The sequence below is a fragment of the Crocodylus porosus genome, unplaced genomic scaffold (genome assembly GCF_001723895.1).
Source record: "Crocodylus porosus isolate Cpor-Errol unplaced genomic scaffold, CroPor_comp1, whole genome shotgun sequence".
In the NCBI taxonomy this organism is placed as follows: domain Eukaryota; kingdom Metazoa; phylum Chordata; order Crocodylia; family Crocodylidae; genus Crocodylus; species Crocodylus porosus.
This window is the reverse complement of record NW_017728914.1, coordinates 11,192,281-11,219,273: the sequence shown is the minus strand read 5'-3', so window position 1 is coordinate 11,219,273 and position 26,993 is coordinate 11,192,281. Positions and strand designations below refer to the sequence as shown.

Sequence of the window (26,993 nt, the reverse complement as noted above, 5' to 3'; positions counted from 1 at the left end):
CCCCCGCCCACCCACCACAACAGACTTACCAGCTGGAGGCAGCTGTGTCCAGTGCAGTGAGGACTGCTGCCTGTTTAGGGTATGACTCCAAAGTGGTGCCACATCTTTGGATCCAATTCAGCCAAATCAAATGAGGACAGTGATTCAAATCTTGGAATCAAATCACTGTCCCTCTGAATCAGCTGAATCCAAATCCAAAGTGAATACTGGCTACTTCACACAGGCCTGCTACATGGGTACTTTGTTGGATATTATATTAATTCTTTGTGTTCCATTTGTAGCCCATACATTCTTGCACTTCCCTTTCCTTTTTCACTTATTGTTGAAGACCTGTTAACCTAGCAATTCAGACACAGCTTATTTAAACTCCTGCTTAAAGATTAGCAACTCTTAGTCAAAGCATTCCTTTGCTAGTTTAAAATATGTAAATATGCTGTATTTCCTTGCATACCACACACCCCAAATAAGAGATGCACCTAGTTTTTGAAAAGTGAAATGCAGGGAAAAAAAGATTTTTCAAGGCATGGCCTGGAACTGGCTTTTTCAGGGAGAGGTATTGCTGCAAGCTGGCTATCAGCTTCTTTCTTGAACAGCAAACAGGAGAGGTGATGTCTAGTGTTAACCTTTTCACACCTGCTCTCAAACTGGCAACTGCTCAGTCAAAAACTGTTGTCAGATAGAGTGTCTGTGAAAGGGTTAACACTGGACTTCATCTCTTCTCCTTGCTGCCTGAGAGAGAAGCTGACACTGGTGTCTCAATGCTTCTATTTCTTCATGCATCTGTATGTGAGCACACATGGCAGTATCTTTGAGAGGTAATATCTTTAACAGCAAATGTTAGTGCCAGAAGTATAGGTAATGTGGAGTTCAAAATTTAAATCATGCTGTAATGCATATGTAATGCATGTTATGAAAACAGAGTAGACGCTTTGGTACTTACCTCCCACAATTGAGTGCAGTTACATGCCATGCTGTTATGTCCTGTTATGTCCATAAAGTCATTCACTGGTGTACAGGGATCCTTCCCAGACATATATTCTTTTGAAAGTAATGTTTACACTGGGGCAGAAAATAGCTATGCTTCTAGTGGATATGAACAGTATTTGAATTTAAGATGATCCACCAATAATTAGATTCTGTATATGGAAAATGTATAAAATTTGTATACTTTTCCATGTATAGAATCTAATTATTCAGAGGTCATCTGAAATCCATTCCCCTCACCAGCGTAGTGGGAAAAGCCACAAGACAGGCAGGGAAAAGAGGCAGTGAGAGGCAGAAGTTGTTGGAAGGAGGGGCTGTGGAAAGTGGGGAAAGCATCACAGAAGCACAGGGGGACCCCACCGCTTGTCCTCCCTGCAGGCTCTGCCCCCCACTGCAGCCTCTGTCTGCTCTCCTCAACCTCTGCAATATCTCCCCTGCAGCATCCTTTCCTCTCCTGCAACTTCTGCCCCCAGATGCTTCCTGTCAAAAATGGCGCTGGTGCTGACTCCTTCCCTTCCCAGGCACAGAAAACATGCAAGCGCTGACTCATGCCCAGTCAGGCACAGATGTCCTGCATCTGGAGCCACTGCTGCCACAGCTGCTTGGCTCGGCAGGGTCCAGGGCTTGCGTGTGCTTGGTGCCCAGGAGGGAATGGAGCTGGAGCTGTGACTGAGAGAAGGAACAGGGAGAGGGGTAGATGGAGTTGGGTGCAAGTGGCTGCTGCAGCTCTGACACTGGCCCTGATCTGGATTTGGAGATGCAGCAACGTCTTGCCCCCTCTGCCTTGTATTTATATCCAAGACAAAGGGCTTTTCTTCCTCGTGTTGAATTGTGGCTGGAGGGGGGAACACAACTCATCTTGGAATCAAGTAAATATGGAAACTTTATGTTTCAAATACCCATTAGCTAGAAGCGATGGTGACATTAGGAGGTGGCCTTAGATGTTTGTGAGCATAATGGATGTTCTTTGTAGTTCTCTGATCTTATTTGATGTATTTTAAAAACTTGGAATACATTCATCACTGTGTACCAAGCTTCATCATGCACAAAATCAAAGATCAGTTTATGCCTGAGATGAACTGCATTACTAACATTCTCTCCCTTCCCTCCCCATGATTAAGACCAAAAAAGGCCATGAAAAAAGTCCAAAGTAGATGGAAAAGTAAACCAAGTGCCCACACCTTCTAACTGAAATGTTGCTGCATTGTGTTCTTGCAGGCTAATGATTTCAGGCATAGAAAGCCAGACACAGGCTTCCAGAAAAGTTCTACCTCCTGTCTTCAGTAATTCATGTCTAGGGACCATCAGCAAGTGTATTTTACCTGGTCATATATTGTTGCATAAGGGAAAGAACCCAGGTAACCAGAACCTAAGTTAAACAGGGCTTAAAAGCCAACACCTAAGTTATAACAATTTCTCTTTCTAAAGAAGTTAGAGCAGACAGTTAGAGCTATCAAACAGTTCTCTCTCCTTATTCGGGCTTTACATTTTTATATGTTTTGTTTGTTTGTGAAGAGGGACTATTGGACTGGGTTAGGATATTAAACATGACTAATAAAAGTCAGTGATATTGGACTGAAATTACCCCTTTAACTTGTCTTCATAATCATTTTCATATCCTGGTCACCTTCAAGTTATGGCTGAAAAGAGCACAAGGAGCTTTGTATGTGCTTAACTGGCACTCTGCTCTTATTATATTTGATCAGTAAAGAGCAATCATAGAATTAAAAAGCGGAAGAGCTGCACACAAGATTTCAGATACCCTAGGGAATGAGTTTATAGCTTTAAAACCTCGGGGCCAAATTCTTACAAGCCTATTGAAAGCAATGATATTGCATCAATGCAAATGAAGGGAAGTCTTATAAAAAGAGAGAGGTTTGTTTTAAAAAGTAATATTGCCTCAGCAGTTCATCATAAATGCTCTGCATTGCTGAAAATGTCTGTCTTTCAATTAAAGTATCAGCTAATTAATATTTATTTCTGTCTTCTAGGACCTTGGCTTACTAGAAACAGCAGCATAGACAGTGGGGAGGCAGAGGTTGGACGCAGAGTCACCCAGGAAGTACCACCAGGTGTATTTTGGAGGTCTCAGATCCACATCAGCCAGCCACAGTTCCTTAAATTCAACATTTCCTTAGGGAAGGATGCTCTTTTTGGTGTTTATATAAGAAGAGGACTTCCACCATCACATGCCCAGGTACTGCATGAATATACTTAGCAGGCTTGAAAGTGAAAAGCTAAATATATTACTGATCTAATGGAAAGTAATTGATGCGAGTGTGACTTTGATTTTTAAAATGAGTTTCCTGGGTTCTGTGCCTCATGGATGTAGTTTGATTTATAAGTGGAGCATCTATTGTGTGAAACTGTTCCATAGCCTCCAAGGCTTTACTTGCTTGGGACCACCAAGCCCTTGTCTGGTCTCTGAGAGCTTTCCACTCTGAGACCCCTTGCCTTTCAATCTCTTGCCTTCACCAGTTTTCCATGGCCCTGACTCAAGGAGCTAGCTTCCAGTTTCACCCCAAGAGAGGGGCTTCACCTTCTGTTCAGGTAAGGACCAAGTGCAACCCAAAGTTACAAGCGGCACAGCAGAGAGTCTCTTCCATAAAGGCATTTATTGGGGCAAAGGCAGCCCAGCCAGAGGTTCTCTTAACCCCCTTGGATCCCCTGTCCAGCCTGCACAGCCAAGAGCACCCACAGAGATTCTCCCTTCTCTCGCTCGCCCCAAAATTCTTCTGACTCCAGAGATCCCAGACCTGCCAAAATACCTTTTCCATTGCTCTCCCATTGTCATGCTTATCTCCTTTGGACACCTTCTGGGTGTTATACGTGATATGTCAACAAGCCATTCAGAATTTGCTACTGCTAAAGGTGCATCTTGTCTCCTCCTGCCAGTCCTGGCATTCAACCTCTTCTTTTCTATACATAGGCTAAGGAGATAACCAAGTCATACAATATTACAACAATGTGAACACAGTTAACACAGAAATATTACAATAAAGCATGTAATTCATCACGGGAACTGTGGCTTTTTTAACAGGAGCAGTTAAAATTCACTTTCTTGTAACCCTTGTAACATCCCCTTTTAAATAAATGCCTGTATTTCTCCATTGACAATGTTAAATAATAATAATGAAAATACTGTGACCCTGGTGTGATTCAGGAATAATTCCTATTTACTCACTGGCATTACACCGGTGAAAGAGTAGTAGCAGGCAAGTATCTCAAACTAATGTACTGAAGGTGATTAAAGTGGTCCACATACAAAACTAGATTAACAAAGGGCCTGACTTTGCCCTCACAGGCCATGTCAACATAAGATACAGTTGTTACTGCGCAGTCATTTAGTACTTGCATATACAAGTACTAAGTGACTGCAGTAACCAGAGTTACTGCACAGTAGTGTCACTGAATGGCTTTATGGTGACACTGACTGCGTAGTAGCTCGTTACTACTATGGAGTAGCAATACATCACATTTCTTGACATGACGCCACTGTGCAGTAGTAATGAGCTATTGGGCAGTCAGTGTCTCATGTAGATGCTACCACAATGGTATAAATTGAGTTCCACTGAAGTCAGTGAAGTAGCTTGGATGTTCAACTAGTATAGACAGTGCAAGTGTATGTAACTTTCTTGACAAAGTTGGAACATGGCAGGTTTCTAAGTTAACCCAGCTAATAATGTTCAAGTGAAAATGTTGGTGGATATTTGTGTTGGAGTGGAGTCTCTGATAACTACTTTTGCTCCATGGCTGTACTCAGGCCTCTTCCATCATGTGGTCACTAGGTAGTGCTTTCCTTTTTCTATTTTCCACTCCCTCTTTAAAACTCATGTTGTCTCTGGTGGCTGTTCTGCATGTTTTTATTAGCAAGATTACCGAAAGCTCAATGAACCAGTGCTGTAGAGTAGAGGAACTACACAAAAATAATGGTAAATAAATATAAGCAGCCATTTCTTCACAGGCTGTGTATAGTAAGTGTTTCATACTCTCTACTTTTGACAGGCACAGAGTATATCTATTTTGATTTAAAGTACTAGACAATTATGGCCACATCTAATGTCCATTAAAGTCAATCGAAAGATTCCCCTTAATTAAACGCTTCAGTTAGACCCTTAGTAAGCAATAATATATTTTATGTTATATTAGTAATAATGTAGAGGCTAAGCAAAGGCAGCATAGCGACCTATTTTGGAAAGTTCTTTCACTCATTCCTGCTGAAGCTCAGCTTTGTTAGCAATGTATATTTTTATAACGTCAAAGTTTAATTTGCCTTGTGAATCTCTGCTTTCAAATGTAGAATTCGAAAATCCCTCTTGGGAGTGCCCCATTTGACATTTCTCCACACCCAATTTGCAAAGAATTTTTGTTACTTTTTTCAGCAGATACAAGTTAAAAAGATGTAGTATGTGGTTAAATTGCATGATCTTTGCAACCGTGGAAGCTGCTTGATATTTCTGATGAGGATACCTGTATCATGAATTAAATTCACGCATGCATGCACGTATTCCTTAAAACCTGAGTAAATAGATTTTGCATGAGAAAGGCTAAGAGAGGTGGGGATCTCTGTTCTAGTCTGAAGGTAGAGTCTGGGCTAGGTCTATAGCCATTTCCTGGCTATTATTGCAACCTGTGAGCTTGATTAGGAGCTGGAAGCATTCCACAGCATTGTATATGAACATTGTACCATTGCCTTTGAATCTACAAAGTCCAGAAGCAAATGTTTTTATGGTTGTTTAACCTCCATCCCAACTTGTGATACTCTTCTGAAATGGCTTGTGAGAAACTCAGTGCTTCAATTTTCTATATAAAACCTAGCCTGCATAAAGAGAGTCTCTTCCATAAAGGCATTTATTGGGGCTACACTGTTGCTACCTACTCCTAAACATCTGCGCAGCGTGAGAGGTGGCCAAGTGACTGAGTTACGGAGATCATGGATACCTTTCTGAGAGAGGTTGGCTTTTGGCCCTGAAGAGTTCAGCCCTATAACTTGACTGTAAGAGTATCATAATTGAAATTAAGTCCCACAAAAGAGTGTCTGTTAAGTTACAAGGTCCCAAACCTTTCATGATTTTGGAGATATCTCCACCACCTTTAATTTCACTATGGAATGAACAGCAATCACAAAAACTGGCATTATGTGCACATAATAACCTATCCCTCCTAGGAATGAAGTAGTCAAAACTCCCAGGTGGTCTTCAAGTTTTGCTTTCAGCAGAGTGAGTTATAATTGGCAGGAGTGACAAATTCTAGTCAGCACCTTTTAGTCCTCCTTTAACCTGGTCAAAGTTAACAAAATTCACCCGCATCCTCTGCAGAAATTACACCCTATTTTTGTCTAGACCCTTGGCATCTGCCAACAGGATGATCCAACAGACAAGCCCTGCATCCTCATACAGCAGACTAGAGGATTCCAGCCTGTTACTAAGAGAGGAGATCTTAGGGACCAAGAAAACAGCCTGTCACAAAGCTGAACTAGAGAGGAGACTCTTTGTTTGACTCCAAAAAAAGGAGAAAACTATTGCTTTATTAATGAAAAGAGTTTGAAGTTGACACCAATGACGTATTCAAGTTGGAATTCAAAATCCTTGTTACTGCAAGTTAAGGACTTGAGCAGTAAAAGCAGTGAACAAGTTCACTTGACAGTTCATCACTGATTGGTGCTGATATGTCAAGCTAAGTAAAATCCTTTGTGGGAACAAGTCAATAATCAGCAAATTAGGTACATGATTAACCTGAGACAACAAGATGCAGTTCCTGTCTGAGAGCCCTGCTGAGATTTAACCTTCTCAGTATTACTGTTTGGCAAATATTCCAAATGCCTAGTTGAGTCAGTCAAACTGATGTAGCTGTAAACCCATCTGGAAACAGCTTTGTGCAGCCCTGTGGATAGGGAATGGAGCTCTAGAGAAGAGCGCAAAGGTATAAATGCAGGCTTGAGAGACGAGCGAGTTAAAAAAGCACTCGCTATATTTTCTAGCAGGACTTTTTCAGATTGTGTAATTGTGATTCATTTATGTAACTAAATATCCATCGCCTTCAGAAGAAGTGGCTTTTAAGTGGTAGAAAGGAAATGAATAGATAACTGCAAATTGCAGCTAATACATAGGGTATAAACTGTAAATCTTAAAGATTAAGCAAGCATACCTTGATTATACAGTGATCCAAGCAAATGTTGATACTGCTGCTCATCAGCAGAATAGTCCAAGTGACAGCATGAAAAAGTATATAGAACGACAATTAGGGATGTTTAGTCAAAGCAATGCACCAAATATATTACATCCCTTTCCAACTCAGCATCTTGGCTGCAAAAATCTTTCCTTCCTGAATGAGTAAAACACATTCATATTTTCAGTTAAAAGTCAGACTGACTTAACTTGCGGGAAATAATTTGAATGGCTGTGCAGCTGCAGTGTTCCCTCATTTCATAAGCAGTATTGATATTTTCATATTTTTGATGTTCTCACCAGTCCCAAATTACAATTCATTATCATCAGTCTATTTTTATTACAAGTCTAGCATCATGCTGTATTCTGCCACTTGCATTATGCCACACTGAATCATGTACATTCAGATGTTGAAGCAAACTCTGTTTGATTGGCTGTCAACTTGGATATCAGATGGCTGGTGGGTGGTTATTTTAATGCATAATATACCAGTTAGATGTTTATGAAGAACTAATTTTAAAACACTTTGCAAACAAGTTTTCCCTGAACACATGTTTCTTAGTGCATGTTAATAATTAATAGATCTTAGGAAATTTTGGCACAGGGATGAACTCTTATCAAAATGTCCAAATCTAGATCTGGATTTTGAATCCTCTTAAATCCCATAGGTTTTGAATATTTAATTTGATTAAAACTGCTAAGGCTAAGTTGTTCAGAATGGAAGGCTTGGTTCAGTAGAAGTATTTGTTTCAGGTCTGCAAAACTGAGCAAGAAATTCTACAAGGAGATTCTTTCTCATAAGGTTTCTGGTGGTTTTTGTATCTAGACAGTCTTTTGTCATTTTTATTGCAAATCTGTCCTACTATAAACCTTAGGGAAGTATAAAAATAAGGAGGCAGCCAACCTTTCAAATTTTTCCTAATGTTCCATTTAGGTTTTAAGTGGTAATTTGGATTATTTCTTAATATATCCAACCTATGCCATCCATCCCAAGCACATCTACGTCCGTTGTTTGGGAACAAGCCTGTGAATTTCTTCCTAATGAGCACAGTTGCATCTGTTTTCTTTCTCCATCTGGCCCATGTCTTGCACATTTATCTGTCCACAGTAGCTTTAGGGCAGGAGTGACATTTTCAGCAGAACATTGTATAAAAGCAATTAGTCATGAAGATTCAGTAAATCAAAAGATCAATAGAGCAACGAGATACAAAACAATGATCCAGCTTGCCATGCAGTAAAATAGAGACAAGCCTGGGGAAGGCCTTGATAGGCTGTTTACGTGGTCAGTAAAAGTACTGTGATTTAATGCATTTGCTAATGTCTCTTTTGCAGCAGTCAGTTGTTAAAATGTATAGACAAATTCTGTGTCTGATTACATCTTAGAGGTCCACAATCTGAAAAATCCAGATTTTAAAGTGGCCTTCTGTGGTTACATGGGTGAGAGAGTATGGAAGGGCCTTCAGGGCCTTCAGGGTCCTCAGGACCAGGAAGAAAGAGGAGTTTTGCCTAACCTATATTCTGCTCTTCTGAGAGGTGTGCCCCACATAAAGAACTTGACAGCAAGCGTTCTGTCTCCCTTCCACTCTTACTGCTTAGAAAGGGGCTGACAGATGTTGTGGGTCCATTATGGGTGAACTTCCATTAGTGCCATTCATGGCATACTTCTCCAGGATTTTAGTGTGTGCAGCTTTTAACCATGGACTTTCCCAGGGCATTGAATTGACCTTTATGAGCAAGTTGGAAGGAGGCATCATGCCAGTCTATTTAGTGTACATACAGAAAAAAATGGAGTGATATGGACAGCCCTGCCAAGTAACCCTGCTTTCACTAGGTCACAGCCATGATCACGGAAGGAGGGATCCTGTGGCTAAAGCTGTTTCAAGCAGTTTTAGCTCCTGCATGCTATTCCTCTTCGATTCCACCAACTGCTGAGCTTTCCCTGCCATCTGAGGTAGAATCAGCGTCAGACAGAGGAGAGGCAGAGGAGCCTGCCAGCACAAGCTGAGCAAAACAGAGTGTTGCCAGTGAGAAATGTCAGCTTTTATTGCTACTTTCCTCCCTGCTGACCCTCACTTAGCAAATGTTCCAAGGAGCATATTTTTTTTCCAAGGGTGTTGCCCAATAATAACATTTTCCCAAAAGTTAATGAGTCTGTCTTTAACCTCTGACTGCTGACAGGTATGTGTGGGTAACATTTCCAAAGGTCACTCATTTAAGAGCCTGATTTACAAAGGTTTGATACCTTTTATACTCTGAAAGTTACTGGCACATCAAAATTGTTTAAATCTGTGCTGTGCATTGGCTTATCCCAAAACCCATTAAGTGAGCTGAATTATTATCTCCTAACAGAGTCCCATGTACAAAGGGTCTGAGCAGAGTGCTGTCAGGTGGAGTGCAGCGTTGTCATTTCTTACTCTTCCTTGCCCCCAATACACAAAGGGACTTGAGAGGGAGGATGTAGGAGTGTTTAGACGTCATTGACACCAAGCCAGAGCAGGTGTGTTTCTGTATCCTAGTGAAGATGGTATTCCCTTGGAGGGAGGAAACCTAGGTTCTGGTCTCTGCAGCCAGAAGTCTTTATGCATTCTGCATTAGACAGGCATTAACTGAAAAATAGAAATAACCAAGAGCAGCAATCAAAACCCAGGACTTTCCCTTCTTAGAGTACCTCATCATTAAGCTGTAGAGTCAGGTTTTTTTTGGCTTGCTCTCTCTCTGGCCTCATAACTCTTAGTGAAGAGTAGCCCAGTTGCAGCAAGAGTGGAAAGTTCTTTGACCCAGCATGCTGTCCTGAGAAGCGGGAAATGGGATTGAGTCCCCTCCGACTGAGGAGGTCATCAAAGCTCTCTCACTTTCTTGGAGAGTGCTCTGGCCAACAGGCTATAACGCCCTCTCCATGCTCAGGTAGGCACCTACCCTCAGAGAGAATCTAGTTCTCTGGAGTCTGAATGGACAGAGCTGCCCAAGCTCCAGAGGAAAGCCTTGTTGGTCAGACAAACCCCACTGCTTGGTCCTTCCTCTTGGCTGTGTCTATGGAGCTCTCAGCTCAGCATCAGAGCTCTCTGAATGGAGACTAACTCTGCCAATTGATTGCACAGGGAGCATAGGTGCCTAATCCAATCTTTTAAAATCCTTTCCCCATGGCCAGGTATTTGATTTTTAGGAATTGTCATGATAAAGTTGGAAGCATGTAGATGTGGAGTCTGCTGTTGAGTTCTCTGTCCCTCAGTGTCGCCTCCCCCCGACGGTGAAGGTATCAGCCCATCTCCACCTCAGCAAAAGGTTTTGAGGACAAATACATTAAACAGGCCAAGAAATTTAGATTCTATGGTGATGGAAGCCATATAAGAATATGAACAAGCATATACTTCTAGCAGCTTCAAAAGAGGAGGAGGAGCAGCTGCTCTGGAGCAAACAACTGTATCTGTTACTTGTACATGAAACTATACAGATCACTCCACGTCACCCCGGGTGGATTAGCACACTTGTATCACCACTAACAGTCACAGCAGAACAGCTGCTGTGTGCTTATAAACAGCAGCACTCCCCCCTCCCTTGTGAAGCTGCTCCAAGTGTACGGTGGTCCATACCCTCAATATTATTCAGTGGAATTCATCCTGTAGAGCAATGAGCCTCCTACAGAACAGGTGGCATGCTTAAACTTCGCAAGTGTGGATTTTTTTTTAAACAAAACACAAAAGCAGGAATTTTCTTTGAGCCAGTGCCAGCATGGGTGGGGTGTGCTAGAGACAAGAGAAGGAAATGCAGTAAAACAACAGGCAAGCAAGCACGTACTATTACAGTATTTTATTGAACACATATGTCTTGCTTTAGACGCATCTATCTATCTCTATCTAGTGCTAGATAGATAAATGTGTCTAAAACAAGACATGTTTTCACAGGGGACTTGTTATATAGCTATCAAAACATTAGATGTATTGTTTTTGTGTGTTTCTTAAGGACTTTCCATATATAGAGGCTGTGAGAGCTAGTGAATTGAGCGCAGCATCAGCCTGGGAGCCCTAGAATCACATAAGAGGGGGAAAAAAAGCCTATTAGGACATCTAAAAAAAGCCTATTAGGACCTCAAGTCCTTACTATGCTAGCTGCCTTACTATGCAGTTATTCCCTGTTGGAGATTAACTAATATTTCTTCCAGTCTTGTTTTAAATGTGCATTGCAATGGAGTCTCCCTTGAGGGGCTGTTACACAGTCTAATACATCTTGTTGTTGGGGGAAAAACATTTGACACTCTTCTTAAATTTTCCTTTTTCTAATCCTATTCTGTTACAAATCCTAAATATTTTATGTTCCCTGCTTTTTTTGGTGTTTTCACTCTTTAAACTGTATAGGTGGTCATCATGTCCCACACTCCATGAGCTTGATGTCATTGTTTTTCTTCATCAGTCAATTCCCTCAACCCCCTCTATTTCTGATGATCTTTTTTCTAAATTCCTTCTTATTTGAGTAACCCAAAGTTGAACTTATTATCCTAGATATAGTCTCAGCATAACAGAGCCAAACCTCCCTGCTCTGTGATGTGGTGCCTCTACAATGCTGATAATAAATGAGAAATCTCTCGTTAGGCAAATACAGTGGATTTTATCCTTATTTAGGGTAAGGAGACTTTTACTTATTGATAATTCTGGTGGCATATCCGAGATTTTTGTTGTTATTGTACCAAGAATCTGCGGCAGGTGATAGCTTAGAAATAGATTCTGTATTTATACAAAATACAAGACAATCCTGAATGTAACATTTATTAGAATTTTCCATGAATGAAATATAATTCTTAGAGGATCAGCTTAAATTTGCCTCCTCCCCACTACTACAGGTGGTGGGGGAGAGGTGATGGGGGGCCAGTTAGGGGGCAGGTGGTGGGGGTGAGGCAGTAGGAGGGGTAGGTGGGGGGCAGTAGTGGGGCAGGCAGTGCAGGATGGTGCGGGGCAGGTAGTAGGGGGCAGGCAGTGTGGAGGTGGTGAGGCAGGTAGCGAGACAGGCAGGCAGCTTGCCCCCTGCTTCCCTCCCGCCCACCTGCCCCCTATTGCCTGCTCTCCCCCACCACTCCCTTCACCTATTCCTGCGCTCCTCCCCTGCCCCACTTCCTCCCATCTTCCCCCCCAAGCCTCTCCCCCAGTGCCTGCCCATCAAGTCCCACATCTCCCTTACCTTTCCTCCATACCAGTAGGCTCTGCCCCTGGTGCAGCCTAGGGCACAGAGCATGCCTCCAGCTTGACCCTATAGCAGCAACATGGAGCTGGCACTGCTGTTCCAGCCTGGCCCATAGCTCCAGCATTTCCCAGGCTGTAACAGGGATGGAGCCTACTGCACAGAGCAAAGGTAGAGAGGAGCATGACAGTGGGCAAGGGAGAGGGAGAAGTGATGTAGGGGGGTAGAGCCTGGAGAGTGCAGGGGAGGAGTGGCAGTACATGCAAAGGCAGTGGGGCAGGCCTGTTAAATGGGAGGCGGGGATCTCATCTTTTAATAAACTAAATATGGTAAGTTTGTTATTAAATGAGGATTCCTGATTTTGGAAATTTATATAAGAACCTAAATGTGCTATGATGTATCAAATCATTGTTTTCTCCTGCATCTTGCTTCTAACAGTGGTCAATACCTGATGCTCCAGAAAGAGGTGAAAAATCATCCTAATCAGCTGAATCAATTGAACAATGCTGTATTTGTGATATGAGGGAGGAGTTGCGTCTTGAATTCTCTTACCATTTTCTTACCCCCTGTAATATGAAAACTTATTAAAGTTTTGTTGGCTGTTAAAATTATTGCTGGTAACAAGTCCACTTCATTTTTTGTTTTGCTGTAGCTAATTAGCAACTCTTCTGAAACTCAGGCTGTGGAAGAGCTTAAACTGGGCACCTTTCAACATTTTTGCAGAATGAAAATGCGTAACTCTGGTTCACAGAATCAGAAAGAATAAAAACCATGGCTTGTTAGTACTATCGTGATGAATGAGGAAAGGCTAGCTTCAGCGAGATGCATTCTTCAAAAAAGGTTGTCAGAAAGGGCATTTTAGGCAAAGGCAAGGCATCTTGTAGATTTTGATCTGTGGCATTGCGACACTTACGTATTCCTGTGTCTGTCCCCTCAGTACGATTTCATGGAACGTTTGGACGGGAAGGAGAAATGGAGCGTGGTGGAATCCCCACGAGAACGGCGCAGCATCCAGACTCTTGTTCAGAATGAAGCTGTTTTTGTTCAGTACTTGGATGTGGGTTTGTGGCACTTGGCGTTTTACAATGACGGCAAAGACAAAGAGATAGTTTCTTTCAGTACAGTTATCTTGGGTATGTATGCCTCCATGCTGAGAACTTTTTTTCTCTGGTTATCTCTATTAAATGTGAATGCATTCTGTCAGCTTCTTCCTTTTGTGAACATTTCATAGTAGTGCAATCATTTGATTAATGTGGAGAGAAAGTAAGAAAAAGAGGGAAATCTTTTGAGAGGTGAGTTGTAGATGCTCATGCTTCCGGGATTGCAGCAGAGTGCTGTGATCCTGTTGCTGTGTAACTGTCTTTCAAAAGAAAATGAATATACCCAGAGGCTTTACAATGGACACATTTTATTCCTACAGCTGTGAATCAATAAGCAGTTTTATTGACTGGTTCTGAAAAGCCACATTCTGATTGGCCATTTAAAGCTTTTGGATGTTGTCACAGGCAGCTCCCCGTGGAGACCTCACTACTCCAACACAGTAAAACCTCATAAAAAAAAACGTAGATGGTATCCCAGTTATAGGGTAAACTGTATGGTAGACTCCTTTCTTGAGCACAACCCTCAGGGTTTTGCTACCTTCCTCTCTGCAGATAGAACAATGTCATCATATTACCCTTAGACTGGACCTCTGAGGCTATAGCCCTCCTGCTTACTAACCATGTTAATCCAACAGGTCTAGCTCTGTTTAGTAACTTAGAAGCCCTTTTCTTCTGGGAACCTGTTAGCAGCAAGATGATAAAAGTGGCTCAAAAAACCAAAACCATTATTACTTTTTTCATGTTTGTTCACTCAAAGATAAGTAAAATATAGAGTAAAGGGCAAAATCAGTAAATGACTGTGTGTATCTCCTCTTGCCTAAACATAAATATTTTCTGTTTTTACTAACTTCTAGTAACTTCTAGTCATGCTTATCATTACCAGGGCTGGGTTGGGAGAGACAGCCAGCTAGCTGTAAACTCAGTAACTTTCTCAATGTATATCCATTAGAGTGTTCTTGCTGAGTTGGTGCTGGCAAACCACCCAACCCTTTTGGTGTCTCTAAGATTTTAGTATGCTTGATCTGAGCCCACAAGAGGCCAAGAAGGATCAATATAGGCTAGGAAAAGTAGTCCCTGCTAGTCTAGGTGACTCCAGGTAGGGTCATTCCCCAGTGGCCTTATTTTAGTTAATAGCTATCCTGAGGTCCATTTAAATGGCCTTATCACTCTCATTGTATCGATTCTTATTTCCTTCCTCCTCAACAGCTGCTTTGGTATAGTTCCTAACAGTCAGGTAGAATAATATCAAAATAGGTGAAATTAGGTGCCTGTGATATTGTAGAATGTGCTATGCATAGTTCCCTCTTTCTTCACAGAGGAGACAGGCCTGTTGATTGCTACTACCCCAAAAGGAGGCAGAGGTGAGTGTCAAGCAACCACCCCCCCCTCCCCAATATCTCCTCCAGCATTCAAAATTGGACCTTTCCATTAAGAAGTGGAATGAAGGGCAAATGGCCTACAGCCTGTGCTCAGGGGCAAAGTAAGGAGAGAAGCATTAGGCTTTGTGGAGGCTAAAAGGGAAGGGTTCAATTTAGCATTAGCATCTAGCATTATCAAAAGCTTGATGAAGTTGGGTGAAGTGCTTGATTAACTTCCCCATTCTCACAGCAATATCAGAAATTGAGAAGGAGTTTTCCCTGCTTTGTGAAAGTTCATTTCTTCACCATCTGATTAAGGAATTAAGAAGTAGCACTGCTAGACTTTGTGAACCTTATATACTCCTCTTTGTGTTGGGGGTGTCATTGCTGTTCACCAAGAAGGAGGGAGAGAATAATCCCAAACTTTAAGGAGGAGATTGTCAAATAATGAAAAACAGAGAAAGCTATTTTTAAGGCAGATGGATTCTCTTAGTATGGATATATCATGGATTTAATTTTCCTCCTCTCTTCTCCTGATTTCATCTTGGATTCACTGGAGCAAGTCCTGATTAACATTGATATGAGAGGATAGCCAAACCATATATCTTTAGTTTAGGAGTATTTGTTGCTTGTTACTGAAATGTAAGACACAGGTAATCCACAAATGGTTTTAAAAGTCCTCACACATGCGCACAATCATGTATATGTCCACATATGCACATGTAGAGGGTATTTTTCATGGGTGTTTATACACAGGCTCCAGGAGTGGGGTGGCGGGGGCGGCGAGGGGACGCACTTTAATTAGAGCAGTTGGAATGTCTGTAATTAAAGCACCTGGAGTGTCTCATATATCAATGTCCCCCTGCTTAAAAATGGGGGTTGAATGAGCTTTAGTTAAAGCAACCCCACTGCCATATTTAAATGTGAGGATGCTGATACACAAGGTGCTGGAGTCTGCTGGAGCATGGTAATTACTACACTCCAGATGACTCACTTAATTACAGCATGTCAGAGCAGCCTCACTGCTCATGTATAGGCGCCTCATAATTCTAAATGTTATGTGAGCTACACGTGCAGTACCTCTAATATTTGGTGTACTTCTACTGGTCTCACAGAAACTATTGTTTGAGACACAGTAAGCTGCTTGTCTTAAAGAGTTGCCTGGTCTGGACTACAGTTTACAGGAAGGTCAAAGAGATAACAGTCAGGTAGACATCTTGATAGAGCTATGATAGTAATTGGCCTGAAATGCAGAGAAAAGTACAGTATTTTGTCTAGTTCAGAGGTTCTTCCACACTTACTTATTATCAAAACTTTCACCATCACAAGGGAGCTGAAAGCTTCTATATGGGATAGGAGAAAGAATGGCAGAAAAGATGTCAACACACACACCACAGTGAATTCACTGTACTTTTGAATACAAGGAAAGTACGGTGGAGCAAAGGAAATGAATGCTTCCTCCTCAAAAACAACAAAGTGACATTTTAAAGTATTACACATTCCAGTTTCTGTTTGCACCACAAATGTGAATAGTATTGAAAGGCCAAGATGACGGTTATCATTTGAGTTTGCATTTACTTTGAGGTCCCTTTTCTCTTTTAGAATTCTTTACTTTAGTTAAAATTTGTTCTGTGTTGATAGACCTACAGTATGACTTTAGCCCAAAAAGTAAATATAATTTATATGTGAAACCTTTTATTTCTTTTGATACAAAACAAAATTGAGATCAGTAGTTATGGTTCTATTAATTCAAATCCGAAGTTCTATCTACGTGTTGTAAAACTGTTGCTATTTATACAATTCCTGGCACAGATGTGTGGAAGACAACACTGACCAAATTAAAAATGAAGATATCTGGATATGTTTAAAAAGGGCTAAAAACATATTTTAAAAATTAAAATACTTAGGGTCCAAAAATATTTAGAAAACATCAAAACAAGTAAGGTTAATATTTGGAACTTTTTAAATGTAACTTCTTGTCATTAGGTTGAATCCCAAACTCCATATGCACATACAACATGTTTTTTCTGACACTTGGAAAAAGAACTACTAATGTGTCCTGGATCTCTTCTTTTTTTCAGATTCAGTGCAGGATTGTCCCCGTAACTGCCATGGGAATGGCGAGTGTGTATCTGGAGTCTGCCACTGTTTTCCAGGATTTCATGGAGCTGATTGTGCAAAAGGTATTATTCACACCATGTTGAAATAATCTGCTACAAACAGGTTTCCCTAATTTCCTGGTTCATGTAGGAGTTTGTGTGTTTGTGATTTTGAGGTGAGCATTCAGTGGTCTGTGGAACATGTGTGTTTTGGATGCTCTTTGAAACACAGTGGCAACCCTTCAGAAAACTCCCCTATTTTCCTTTAGTTTATCAATAATATTATTTCAGTACTAGCAGTGTTCCATATACTTACTCTAAGAGATACCACAGACACTGGGGTCTAAGATATCAAAACAATTGGCAAGACATTAAAGACTGCATATAATCAAAGCATACCAAATTGTCATGTGTACTAATAAATACACAGTGACACCGGTGCACATTTGGTTGGTGTTAATCTAAGAATCTATAAATGCTTGACTGCCACTCTTTAGACATCACTGTCTGGGTCATTTAATCATCATGTATGCATGTTGAGTTATGGAGCAATAATGCAGGGTGTTTTGAGCCTCCTTTACATATTCACTTCTAATAGTGTACTGAAAATTTATGCCAGTATACACTGTTTATTCAGGCTGCATCAGACAAACAGCTTTATTATGAGACACTTGTCAACCAGTTATAGCTCAATAAACTTACCAGCATTACTCAATCAATACATAATCCCCTCTCCTTGTCCTTTCCACCCTGTCTTCTGTCAAAAGTACAGAAATTATGAGTTTGTGGAAGTTTTTAGTTTTCTTCCCCCTTTGTTAATGATTTTATTTAGTTAGACACCATAGAATGTAATTTAGTGATATAAAATAGTAAAACATCTGTACGTGTGAAAACAGACCAATCCATATAATTACTGTTTGGGGTATATCTCCAAGTCTGAAGTGATTTCTGAATAGCTTACCCACTGTGGAAAGGGGATGACCACACCACCACACTCCCTTTCCACAGTGTAGTTTGGCAGCTCCAGTTCTCTGCAGCCTCAGACACCTGGGCCCGCTATGGTGCCTGGGCCAAGACATGGGAGTAGAAGCCAGGAACTTTTAGGGAGAGTCTGAATTAGGGAGCATCAGGCAGTAATGTAAGAGCCTAACACATTCTCATAGCCTGATACAAACTTCTGATGCAGAGAGCTGATGCAAGGTCCTTTGTGCAACTTACTCACTTAGAGGCAGTACTAGGGAGACTCTCAGGCAGAGTGGCAGCTGCCCTCCCTCCGCCCCTGTATGAAAGCAACACCTGGGAACAATCTGCACACCATCTCCATGTGATTTGCTATTGAAGGTTAAAATAGTGGAGAAGTACAGGAAGGACCACTCATCTACATGTCCATAGTTCCACAGTGGCTCCAATACATTGTATGTCTAGTATGGAAGAGATACAGCTAATAGCACATGATATAAAACTGGAATATTACTAGCCCTGAAATTCCTAGGCTATACCTCTCCTATCAGTTAATGGACTGGATTTCACCAATAGCAGAAAGCTCATACTCTTAATGGGCACGTCCACACATGCAAGCACATGCGCTTGCAACAGCTCAAATAGAAGCAGTGCAAATTTGAGCTGGGGCTGTTTGCCTCAGTGCATGTGCTTGGACATGCGCTTTGTTGTGGAGCAAATAGTGCCACTTGCGGCAAAATAACCCTGCCTGGCTCCTCCCGGATCTGCAGCCAGGGGGAGCTAGAGCTCGAGGGCAGCACCTGTGCTGTCCCCAGTAGTATAAAAAGCTGCCCTGTCCTGGCCCCACCCATACAAAAAGCTGCCCTGGCAAGTAGCTCAGGGCTACTCGCTCTCAGGAGCTTCTGAGGCCCAGTCAACTGGTACCTGGGGACACTGCCCCTTGTGCCAGCTGGACTGCTGAAGCAGCCCTGAGAGTTCCCTGCACCCTCTACCCACTGCAGCAGTCTGGCAGTGGGGGCTGCTGCCTGGCTGTGACCTGCTGCTCACCTGCCAGACCCGGATGGGGACTGCACAGCCAGTAGAGGCATCTTCCCCTCTGGGCCAGGTGCCAGTGGACTGTGGCTGCAGGGTTGGCCTCTGTGCAGCAGTACTGCCATGTGTTCCCCCTGCCCAGCCATCTGGGCAGCTATCACCTGGAAGATGTTCCAGGTGTGGTGGCCTGCTTTGAACTGTCAAAGCATGTCCTTCTGGCCTCATTTGGCCAGAAGGTCAGCCACAGCCAGCTGGGTCCAAGGTGTCAGCTCTGAGCAGGCAGGGTCCTGCCACTGGGCTCCCAAGCAGGAATTCTGGTGTTCTGTATTGGAAAACTGAAAAATCTCTGATAAAAAAATCCCAAAGTCACTCTCTAAAATACCCCAAAATTCATGTCCCTCCACAAGTAAATCAAAAGACCACTATAACGAGACAGAGAGAGTGAAACAAAGACAGCAATCAGTTGGGCAATGTTTTATTGATATAACTACAGTGTTAAAGCAATGTAGAAGCCTACTGGTGTCTCTATCATAATAATAAAGTGAACTCTAAATACACGTATTCATGAAACATGAATATATATTTTGCTGCCCTCCCACAGGGGTTACAGCCCCCGATACAGGGGCTATAGCCCCACACAGGGTTTATGGCCCCACAACAAGGGGTTTGAGATGGGGCAAGAGGCACATGCACGCTCATCTGGATGCGCCCACTGGGGCCAACCTTCATATTTCTACTCCATTGTTCCTGCGGCAGAACCCTTTGAGAGAAGGTATTCTGCTACCCAAATGCTTGCCTAAGTCTATCCCCATCATGCAGTTGCTCCAATAAAAGATACCTCCCATAAAATCCTTTCTTCTCATTTAAAATGCATGGAAGTTCAATCACGTCCAATGACTAAGGGTTCCATTTACCATATTAAATGTAATGACACATTTTAATGTTAGGTGGTGTAAACTCCCCATTTAAGCCAGAAAATAAAAGTTTTTAACTAGGGGTAAGATTGATTAGGTATACACCCAACTGAAACCCATCTGGTCTGAAATGGGCTTGGTTTAAGCCAGTGTTGAAGTGATTGTAAATTGTTCTACACTGCAGATAACCTCCTATGTGTAAATATTTGCATAGGTGCTAGCAATAAGTAACCTATGACAAGAAGAGGCCGGTAATAGCATCAGTAAGGGAATATACAGTATGTATATACAGTATGTAATCATTATTATGTTACTTTGACATTATGTCATATTTCTTCTTTGTGTTCAGTTATTTTTTTCAATAAGTTGCATGGCACTTCCTGGGAAGCACCAAATACTTCTTTTTTCCCACTTTGACAAACACCAGTGTTTGTTCCTGTTTTTGATGACAAATGCTTCTGTTGTTTTTGATTGGCCAATGTTCCCCGTAAGTCAGTAAGCAGGAATGATTGCCAAAGTCTTGGTTTTTGAGCTTTACAGTGTTCACTGTTTAATGACCAGTTGAACTACTATCTTGGCAGAGCCGCAAGCTGACTGTAATTTATTTTAATATCATGACATTTGAAAAATGCTCCCTATCCCCACCCTCAGGAAAAAATGTGCCAACATGAGGGCATATGACTTTTTCCCCTTCATCTCCCCATCAGAAAAAATATATATCTAAAGCCACCATCATACAGAGTTTGGCTAATGTGCAAGTGGTCATCTGCATTTTAATTTTGTCCTTAAAGGTAAACTTTTGTTTACCTTTAAAGGTAAGCATTTGTATACAAAATCTGTTTAGTTTATACTCAAAGGCTGATATTCTGCTTGGACTTATACCCACTACAAGTTTACATAGGCTTCACATACCATAATAATAAGGAAGGTATAAACATCTACATAAATTCAAGGATACATTGTTTGACCTGAACTATCTGTTGAGAGCTAGTAACTGGTATTCTTGATTTGTGTTTAAAAACAGACAAAATAACTGGTGATAGTTCTTGCCGACTGTACTGAAGTTGGCATTTAGTAGATAAACATAATTGATTATGTCAAGTAATAAGTAATACGTTTAAATTAATATCTTGATTTAAAATAGATGCTTGGAGTTTGTTTTTTTTAAACCAGCAATTTGTACCATGTTCCATCAGTTGCCTCTCTTGTCTATCTGTAATAGCTCTCATTATTCAAATACGTATTTATTCTCAACTTTTCCCTATTCTTCTTATGTGGCATTTTCATTATTTTATTTTTGTTCTGCTTGTTTTCGGCTTGCTGGCAAAGGACGGCACCATTTTAATAAGAATAAATACAAGGGTAGGTTTTATTGCTTTTTTCATTCAAGTCCATCACTTTGTTAAAATAATTGCCAAGCCCATAAATTGTAGTTGTAACATATCTATTTTCATTATTTTTAAAAGATATGGTATTCCCAATGGTTTATTTAATAAGGTGAAAGCTTTTACATACTGTTACTATTCCCTTTACGTTGCATGTGTACTTTTGACCTGCTATTTAAAAACTTAACAAGTTACATCCTAAAGTATTAGGTAAATAAGTGCTATCACTAGGAATGGCAACTCCTGCTGCTCTACAGCTATCATTAAAGAAAACCAGTGTTTCTAGTACAAAACATAAACTGTTTTAATTACAGGCTGATAAAACTCTTTGGCACTCTGAACCTGGGGTTGCTGAGAGACTTGTTAGCAGAGCAGGGATTCTTCTTATGTGCAAATAATCCACTGTTAATAAATAGGTTATATGGCACTCTCTTTTCCTGATCTAATGCGCAAAATAGTCCCATTGAATAAAACCGTGTAGGAGGGAGTCTGATGGGTGAAACAGTTTGAAAGTGAAAGCGCACCTTGCTTCCTAAGAGTGCACCTTGCTTCCTAAGCAAGCATTCAGTTATTTTTTGTACTGTACTTCTTATAGGAAACTTCCCTTTTCTCCGTGGTGAGTAAATGGGGTTCTGCTTACAATAACATTTTTACATTACTTATTAACATTCCTTTTTCATGGGTTTAGTGTAAAAACTGTGGTTGTCATTTCGAGGTGGCCCAGAGTCATAGAAGAAGAACGTATGTCAGGTACACCAGGGTCCTTAGCACTCTGAAAGGAAGTGGATGGGTTCTGATAGAATAGCTTTGGCCTCTGTTGTGTTTTGCCAGTGCTCCCTAACTCTGCACAGAAGCAACTGTGCTTATGGCCTCTAAGGCAGTCCATATGTAATCCCATTCCCTCCACTTAATCTGGTGTGTTATTCAAGTGAAACCTTTCAGATTAGTGCATTGACAAATTAGAAGTCAGAGAGGAAATAGAACATAGATTACATAGGAAATGCAGGTACCCACAAGCAAGATACTGTTTTTGGTATCAGCAGTGGTAGAACAAGAAAAAGATCAGAGCTTAAGTAAAAGGGAAAAGACAGTAGAAAGATTTTATTATTATTATTACCACCATGCTGCCTAACAGTCCTAGTCAGGGAACTAGACACCATTTTGCTACATGCTGGGAAAACACAGAAGAAAAGGAATGTCCCTGCCCTAGATAATTTATAATCTGAGTATAAGTGCCAACAAATAGAAGGGTGAGTACAAGGAGACAATGAGACAGTGTTGGTTAGCGTGGTAGGCAGTTGTCTCAGCCTAACTGTTGTCAAGATTTCTGTAAGACTCACAGCAAAGAAGAGTTTTAATGAGGGACCTGGAGAGAGATAATGAGGCAGCTTTGTGGACATTTACAGGGCATCCCTCCCCAAGGAGGAACAGAATGGGAGAAAACACAAAGGTGCTTGTTTAATTTAACAAGATTGTGATGGAAGCTGGCATCATGTGACAATCAAAGGTGGGAGGCAACATTTCCATAGTGAAAGAGATTATTTGTTAGGGAGGATGTGTCATGAATGAAGGGCCTTGACTGTAAAAAGCAGCTTGTATTTGATCTAATGGTGAAGGGGGAGCCAGTGATTGGATCCAAAACAGGAGTGATGAAGTCGAAGCGACAGACTAGGAAAATGATCTCCGCTGCAGTGCTCTGAACGAAAATGAGCTGGCGAGACTACATTTTTCAAGGCCAGGGAAAAAGTTGTTGCTATAATTGAGAGGTGATATGATGAGATCCTGGAAAAGAAGTTTAGCTGTGCAGATGGGTATAAAATCTTAGAGATGTTATGCAGAAGAAGTTAAAACATTTTAGTATTGCCCAAATGAGGTCTGTACTGATTATGGCGCTGTGTGAGAAGGAGCCTGGTGGTACTATCTAGTGACTGGGAAAAAAAATAAAGGGAAAGCCTGGCAATTGAGGACAAAAGGAGGAAATTGAAATATAGTCAGAAAGTACTTTACTGAAAAATCATAGAATCATAGAAAAGTAGGGTTAGAAGGGACCACAGGAGGTCATGTAGTCCAACTCCTTTCTCAAGGCAAGATCATCCATAACTAAACCATCCTAAGCAAGTGTCTCTCTAACCTGCTCTTAAAAACTTCTGAGGAGGGAGATGCCACAACCTGTCTAGGTAACTTGTTCCAATGCCCACCATCATAGTAAGAAAATCCTTCATAATAGCCAACCTAAATTTCCCTTGCATCAGCTTACATAAAGCCCCATGAGTTAGAGCACCCTCCTCCCCCACCAGCCAACAGATGTTCACCTGTTGGGTCAGGAAGATCAAGCCTGCCGGCAGTGGAGGAGCTAACCCTCTCCACCAGCCCAGCTACAGTGCTGTCTGCAGGAAGGTAGAGCGGAGTGGGAGGGAGGTGTAGGCTGAAGTTTGTGGGCTGGAGGGGCTCAAGGTCAGGGGAAGTTCCATCCCACCTGCCTCACCCTCCAGCTCAAGCCGGGCAAACCCCAGTCCATGGCTTGCTCCCCCTCTACTCTCCCCCCGACCTTCCTGCAGACAACCCTGGGGGACATGTGACAAATTAACTCTAGGGAACACAAGCTCCGGAAGGCATTCCAAAGTGGAGCACCTTCATCTGATCCCTCATTTGATGAGGGTTAGTCAGGTGATTCACCACTTTAAAAGTGCTCTGCAGGACATGCGTTGCAGCACAGCTCTAGAGCACTTTCAGGAGTCAATTGCTTAACAAACATAACTTATGTCCATGCCCTAAGTTTCCAAATCTTGTTCACAGTCCTCCCAGTGTTACAGCTGTCAGTGTTAGTTGACTGATGGTATTACTGACAGATTGACAGTGTTGCTGGCTGCCATGTGAAAATTTCCAGGTTCAAAAGTTAGCCTTCTATCTTTACTCTTCACGGTAGGCTTCTTCCCAGTTTTACATGACTGTTATGTATCTTGAAAAAAATCATATCACTTGCAAACATGTTCGTACCATTAAATGTCAATTACAGTTGCAAAACAAGTAAACTCACCTGAACCCCAGCTTGGCAGTGACCAAAAGTCATTATCTGTCCGGTGCTCCATGGCCTCTGTAGAATGAGGTAGTGGCCTTAGTCCAATTACAGGGAACAGGTGTTTCCACCACAGCATCTTCCTTTGTAATTGTATGTAATTGACGGTCTAAACAGAGGCCAGAAAATAAGTGGTCCATGGTGAACTCTTTACTTCTTAGATGTAAAGTAAAGGGAAAGCCTGGCAATTGAGGACAAAAGGTGGAAAGAGAAATATAGTCAGAAAGTCTAAAGCACACAGCCAGTCAGAAGTAGAACAAGGAATGGAAACCCGACTAATTGGAATTCCAAGGAATAGAAACTTCTAGTCCTCAGCTTTCACCCCAAATATATGGATTTTTTTGAAGATTAAAGGGTAAAGCCGAAGACTGTTTGTAAAGTGTGTCATGCTAATTACAGGGAGGTATATACAGTGATGCAGATTACTGTGCAAGCAAGTTCTTTAAAGAAGCCTCCCATCCTTGCAGTGCTCTTGGAAAAGGCTAGTTTCCAACTTCCAAATGGGACTCAACAATTGCTTTAGCTTTGTCATACTTTGAGAAAACAGGCTTTAAAGTGAGTATCGTTTAGGTACACAAAAAGTTGTAGGTCATTCTTTTTAGGGGGTTTTAGAACATGTGAACTCTGAGCTGTCTTCAACATAATTAAGAGCTTGTATAAATAAGAGGTTATTCCAGAGTAGATTCATAAATGGTAGGGTCAGAAGGGACCTCACTAGGTCATTGAGTCTGACCCCCTGCCCTGGACAAGAAAGTGCACTGGGGTCAAACTACCCCAGCTATGGGCTTGTTCAGTCTCCTCCTGAAGACCCCCAAGGTAGGGGAGAGCACCCCCTCCCTTTGAAGCCCATTTCAGATTCTGGCCACCCTTACTGTGAAGAAGTTCTTCCTGATGTCCAACCTAAATCTGCTCTCCATCAATTTATTGCCATTATTCATAGTTACTCCATGGGGTGCCCTTGTAAATAGAGCATCTCCTATTCTGTGCTGCCCTCCCAGACCTCCCAGATGAATTTATAGGCAGCTGTAAGATCACCTCTAAGCCTTCTCTTGCAAAGGCTGAAAAGATCTAGGTCCCTCAGTCTCTCTGTAATTTAGGGCCTTGCCTTCAGGCTTCTGACCATACAAGTGACCTCCTCCGAATCCTCTCAGGATTCTCCACATCCCTCTTGAAGTACAGCATCCAAAACTGGATATAGTACTCCAACTGTAGCCTGAACAGTGCCGCATAGAGGGGAAGTATCACCTCCTTGGACCTCTTCATCACGCATCTGCTAATGCACAATAAAGTGCAGTTAGCCTTGTTGATCATTTCATTTCAGTAATATTTTCTTATTTAGAAATAAAAGTACTTTTTCTTGTTTATCGTAATCCAATTCCAGATCCCTGGATATATAAGCAAGCAAAAATGTTTAGTATCATAGTATCATAGTGCTTAGGGTCGGAAGGGACCTAAAACAGATCATCAGGTCTGACCCACTGCTCCGGGCAGGAACAGGTACTGGGATCATATCACACCATCCAAATATCTGTCCAGCCTCCTCTTGAAGACCCCCAAGGTAGTAGAGCACACCACCTCCCTTGGGAGCCCCTTCCAGAGCCTGGCAGCCCTAACTGTAAAGTAACGTCTCCTGATGTCCAGCCTGAACCTTCTCTCTTATAATTTGTGGCTGTTATTCCTCGTAACCCTGGGTGGTGCCCTGGGGAATAGAGCCTCCCCCAATTTCCACAGGTCCACCCTGGTGGGTTTGTAAATGGCCACCAGATCTCCTCTCAGCCTTCTCTTGTGGAGGCTGAATAGGTTCACGCTCTTTAGCCTCTCTTCATAGGGCCTGCCCCGCTGCCCCTTGACCACACTAGTGGCCCTCCTCTGGACCCTCCCAATGCTAGCTACATCCCTCTTGAAGTGTGGCACCCAAAACTGGATGCAGTACTCCAACTGTGGCCTGACCAATGCTGCATAGAGAGGAAGGATCACCTCCTTGGACCTGCATCTGTAGATGCATGATAAGGTGCGGTTAGCCTTACTGACCGCTTTCTCACATTGGTGGCTCATGTTTATCCTAGAGTCAACAATGACTCCAAGATCCCTTTCTGCCACCATGTTGACCAGAAGGGTGTTCCCCAGCCTATAGGTGTGTTTTTGGTTCCTTCTCCCTAGATGCAGTACCTTGCACTTGTCTGTGTTGAATTCCATCCTATGTCATCAGTGAATTTGGACAGCATGCATTCCACACCCACATCCAGATTGCCTATAAAGATGTTGAACATTACAGACCCCAGGACCAAGCTCTGTGGGACTCCACTGCCCCCACATCCCTCCAGGCTCCTCTCCAGGCTGAAAATGACCCATCCACCACCACTCTCTGGGTGCAACCATCTAGCCAATTTGCCACCCATCTGACTGTGTAGGCATCAGTGCCACAATCACCTGGATTTTTTTAAGAGAATGTGGTGGAAAGCCATGTGAAAGACCTTCTTAAAGTCCAGGAATATGACATCCACCCTGACACCCTCGTCCAGGGACTTTGTGACCTAATCATAAAAAGAAACCAAGTTAGTCAAGCAGGACCTGCCCTCAAAAAACCCATGTTGGTTGCCCCTGAGTATTATCTCCCCTGCTGGTCCCTTGCAGTTGTGCTCCTTGATAATTTTCTCAAAAGTCTTCCCAAGGACCGAGGTCAGACTGACTGGCCTATAATTGCTGGGATCCTCCTTTCTCTCCTTTTTATAAACGGGCATGACATTGG

The 26,993-nt window shown here is 42.1% G+C and overlaps 1 protein-coding gene across 3 annotated transcripts in view; it reads left to right on the top strand.

Annotated features, from left to right (window-relative positions):
• The window catches only part of TENM2 (teneurin transmembrane protein 2), a 1,069,972-nt gene that overhangs the window by 900,912 nt on the left and 142,067 nt on the right, over positions 1-26,993 (top strand). For 2 of the 3 annotated variants that reach the window (XM_019534873.1, XM_019534874.1), the window contains exons 8-10: positions 2,976-3,181; positions 13,258-13,453; positions 16,860-16,961. In XM_019534873.1, coding sequence (XP_019390418.1) covers positions 2,976-3,181; positions 13,258-13,453; positions 16,860-16,961 — 504 coding nt within the window. Of the gene's footprint in view, positions 1-2,975; positions 3,182-13,257; positions 13,454-14,736; positions 14,782-16,859; positions 16,962-26,993 lie in introns of all 3 variants that reach the window. The other variant, XM_019534872.1, reaches the window with a different exon arrangement.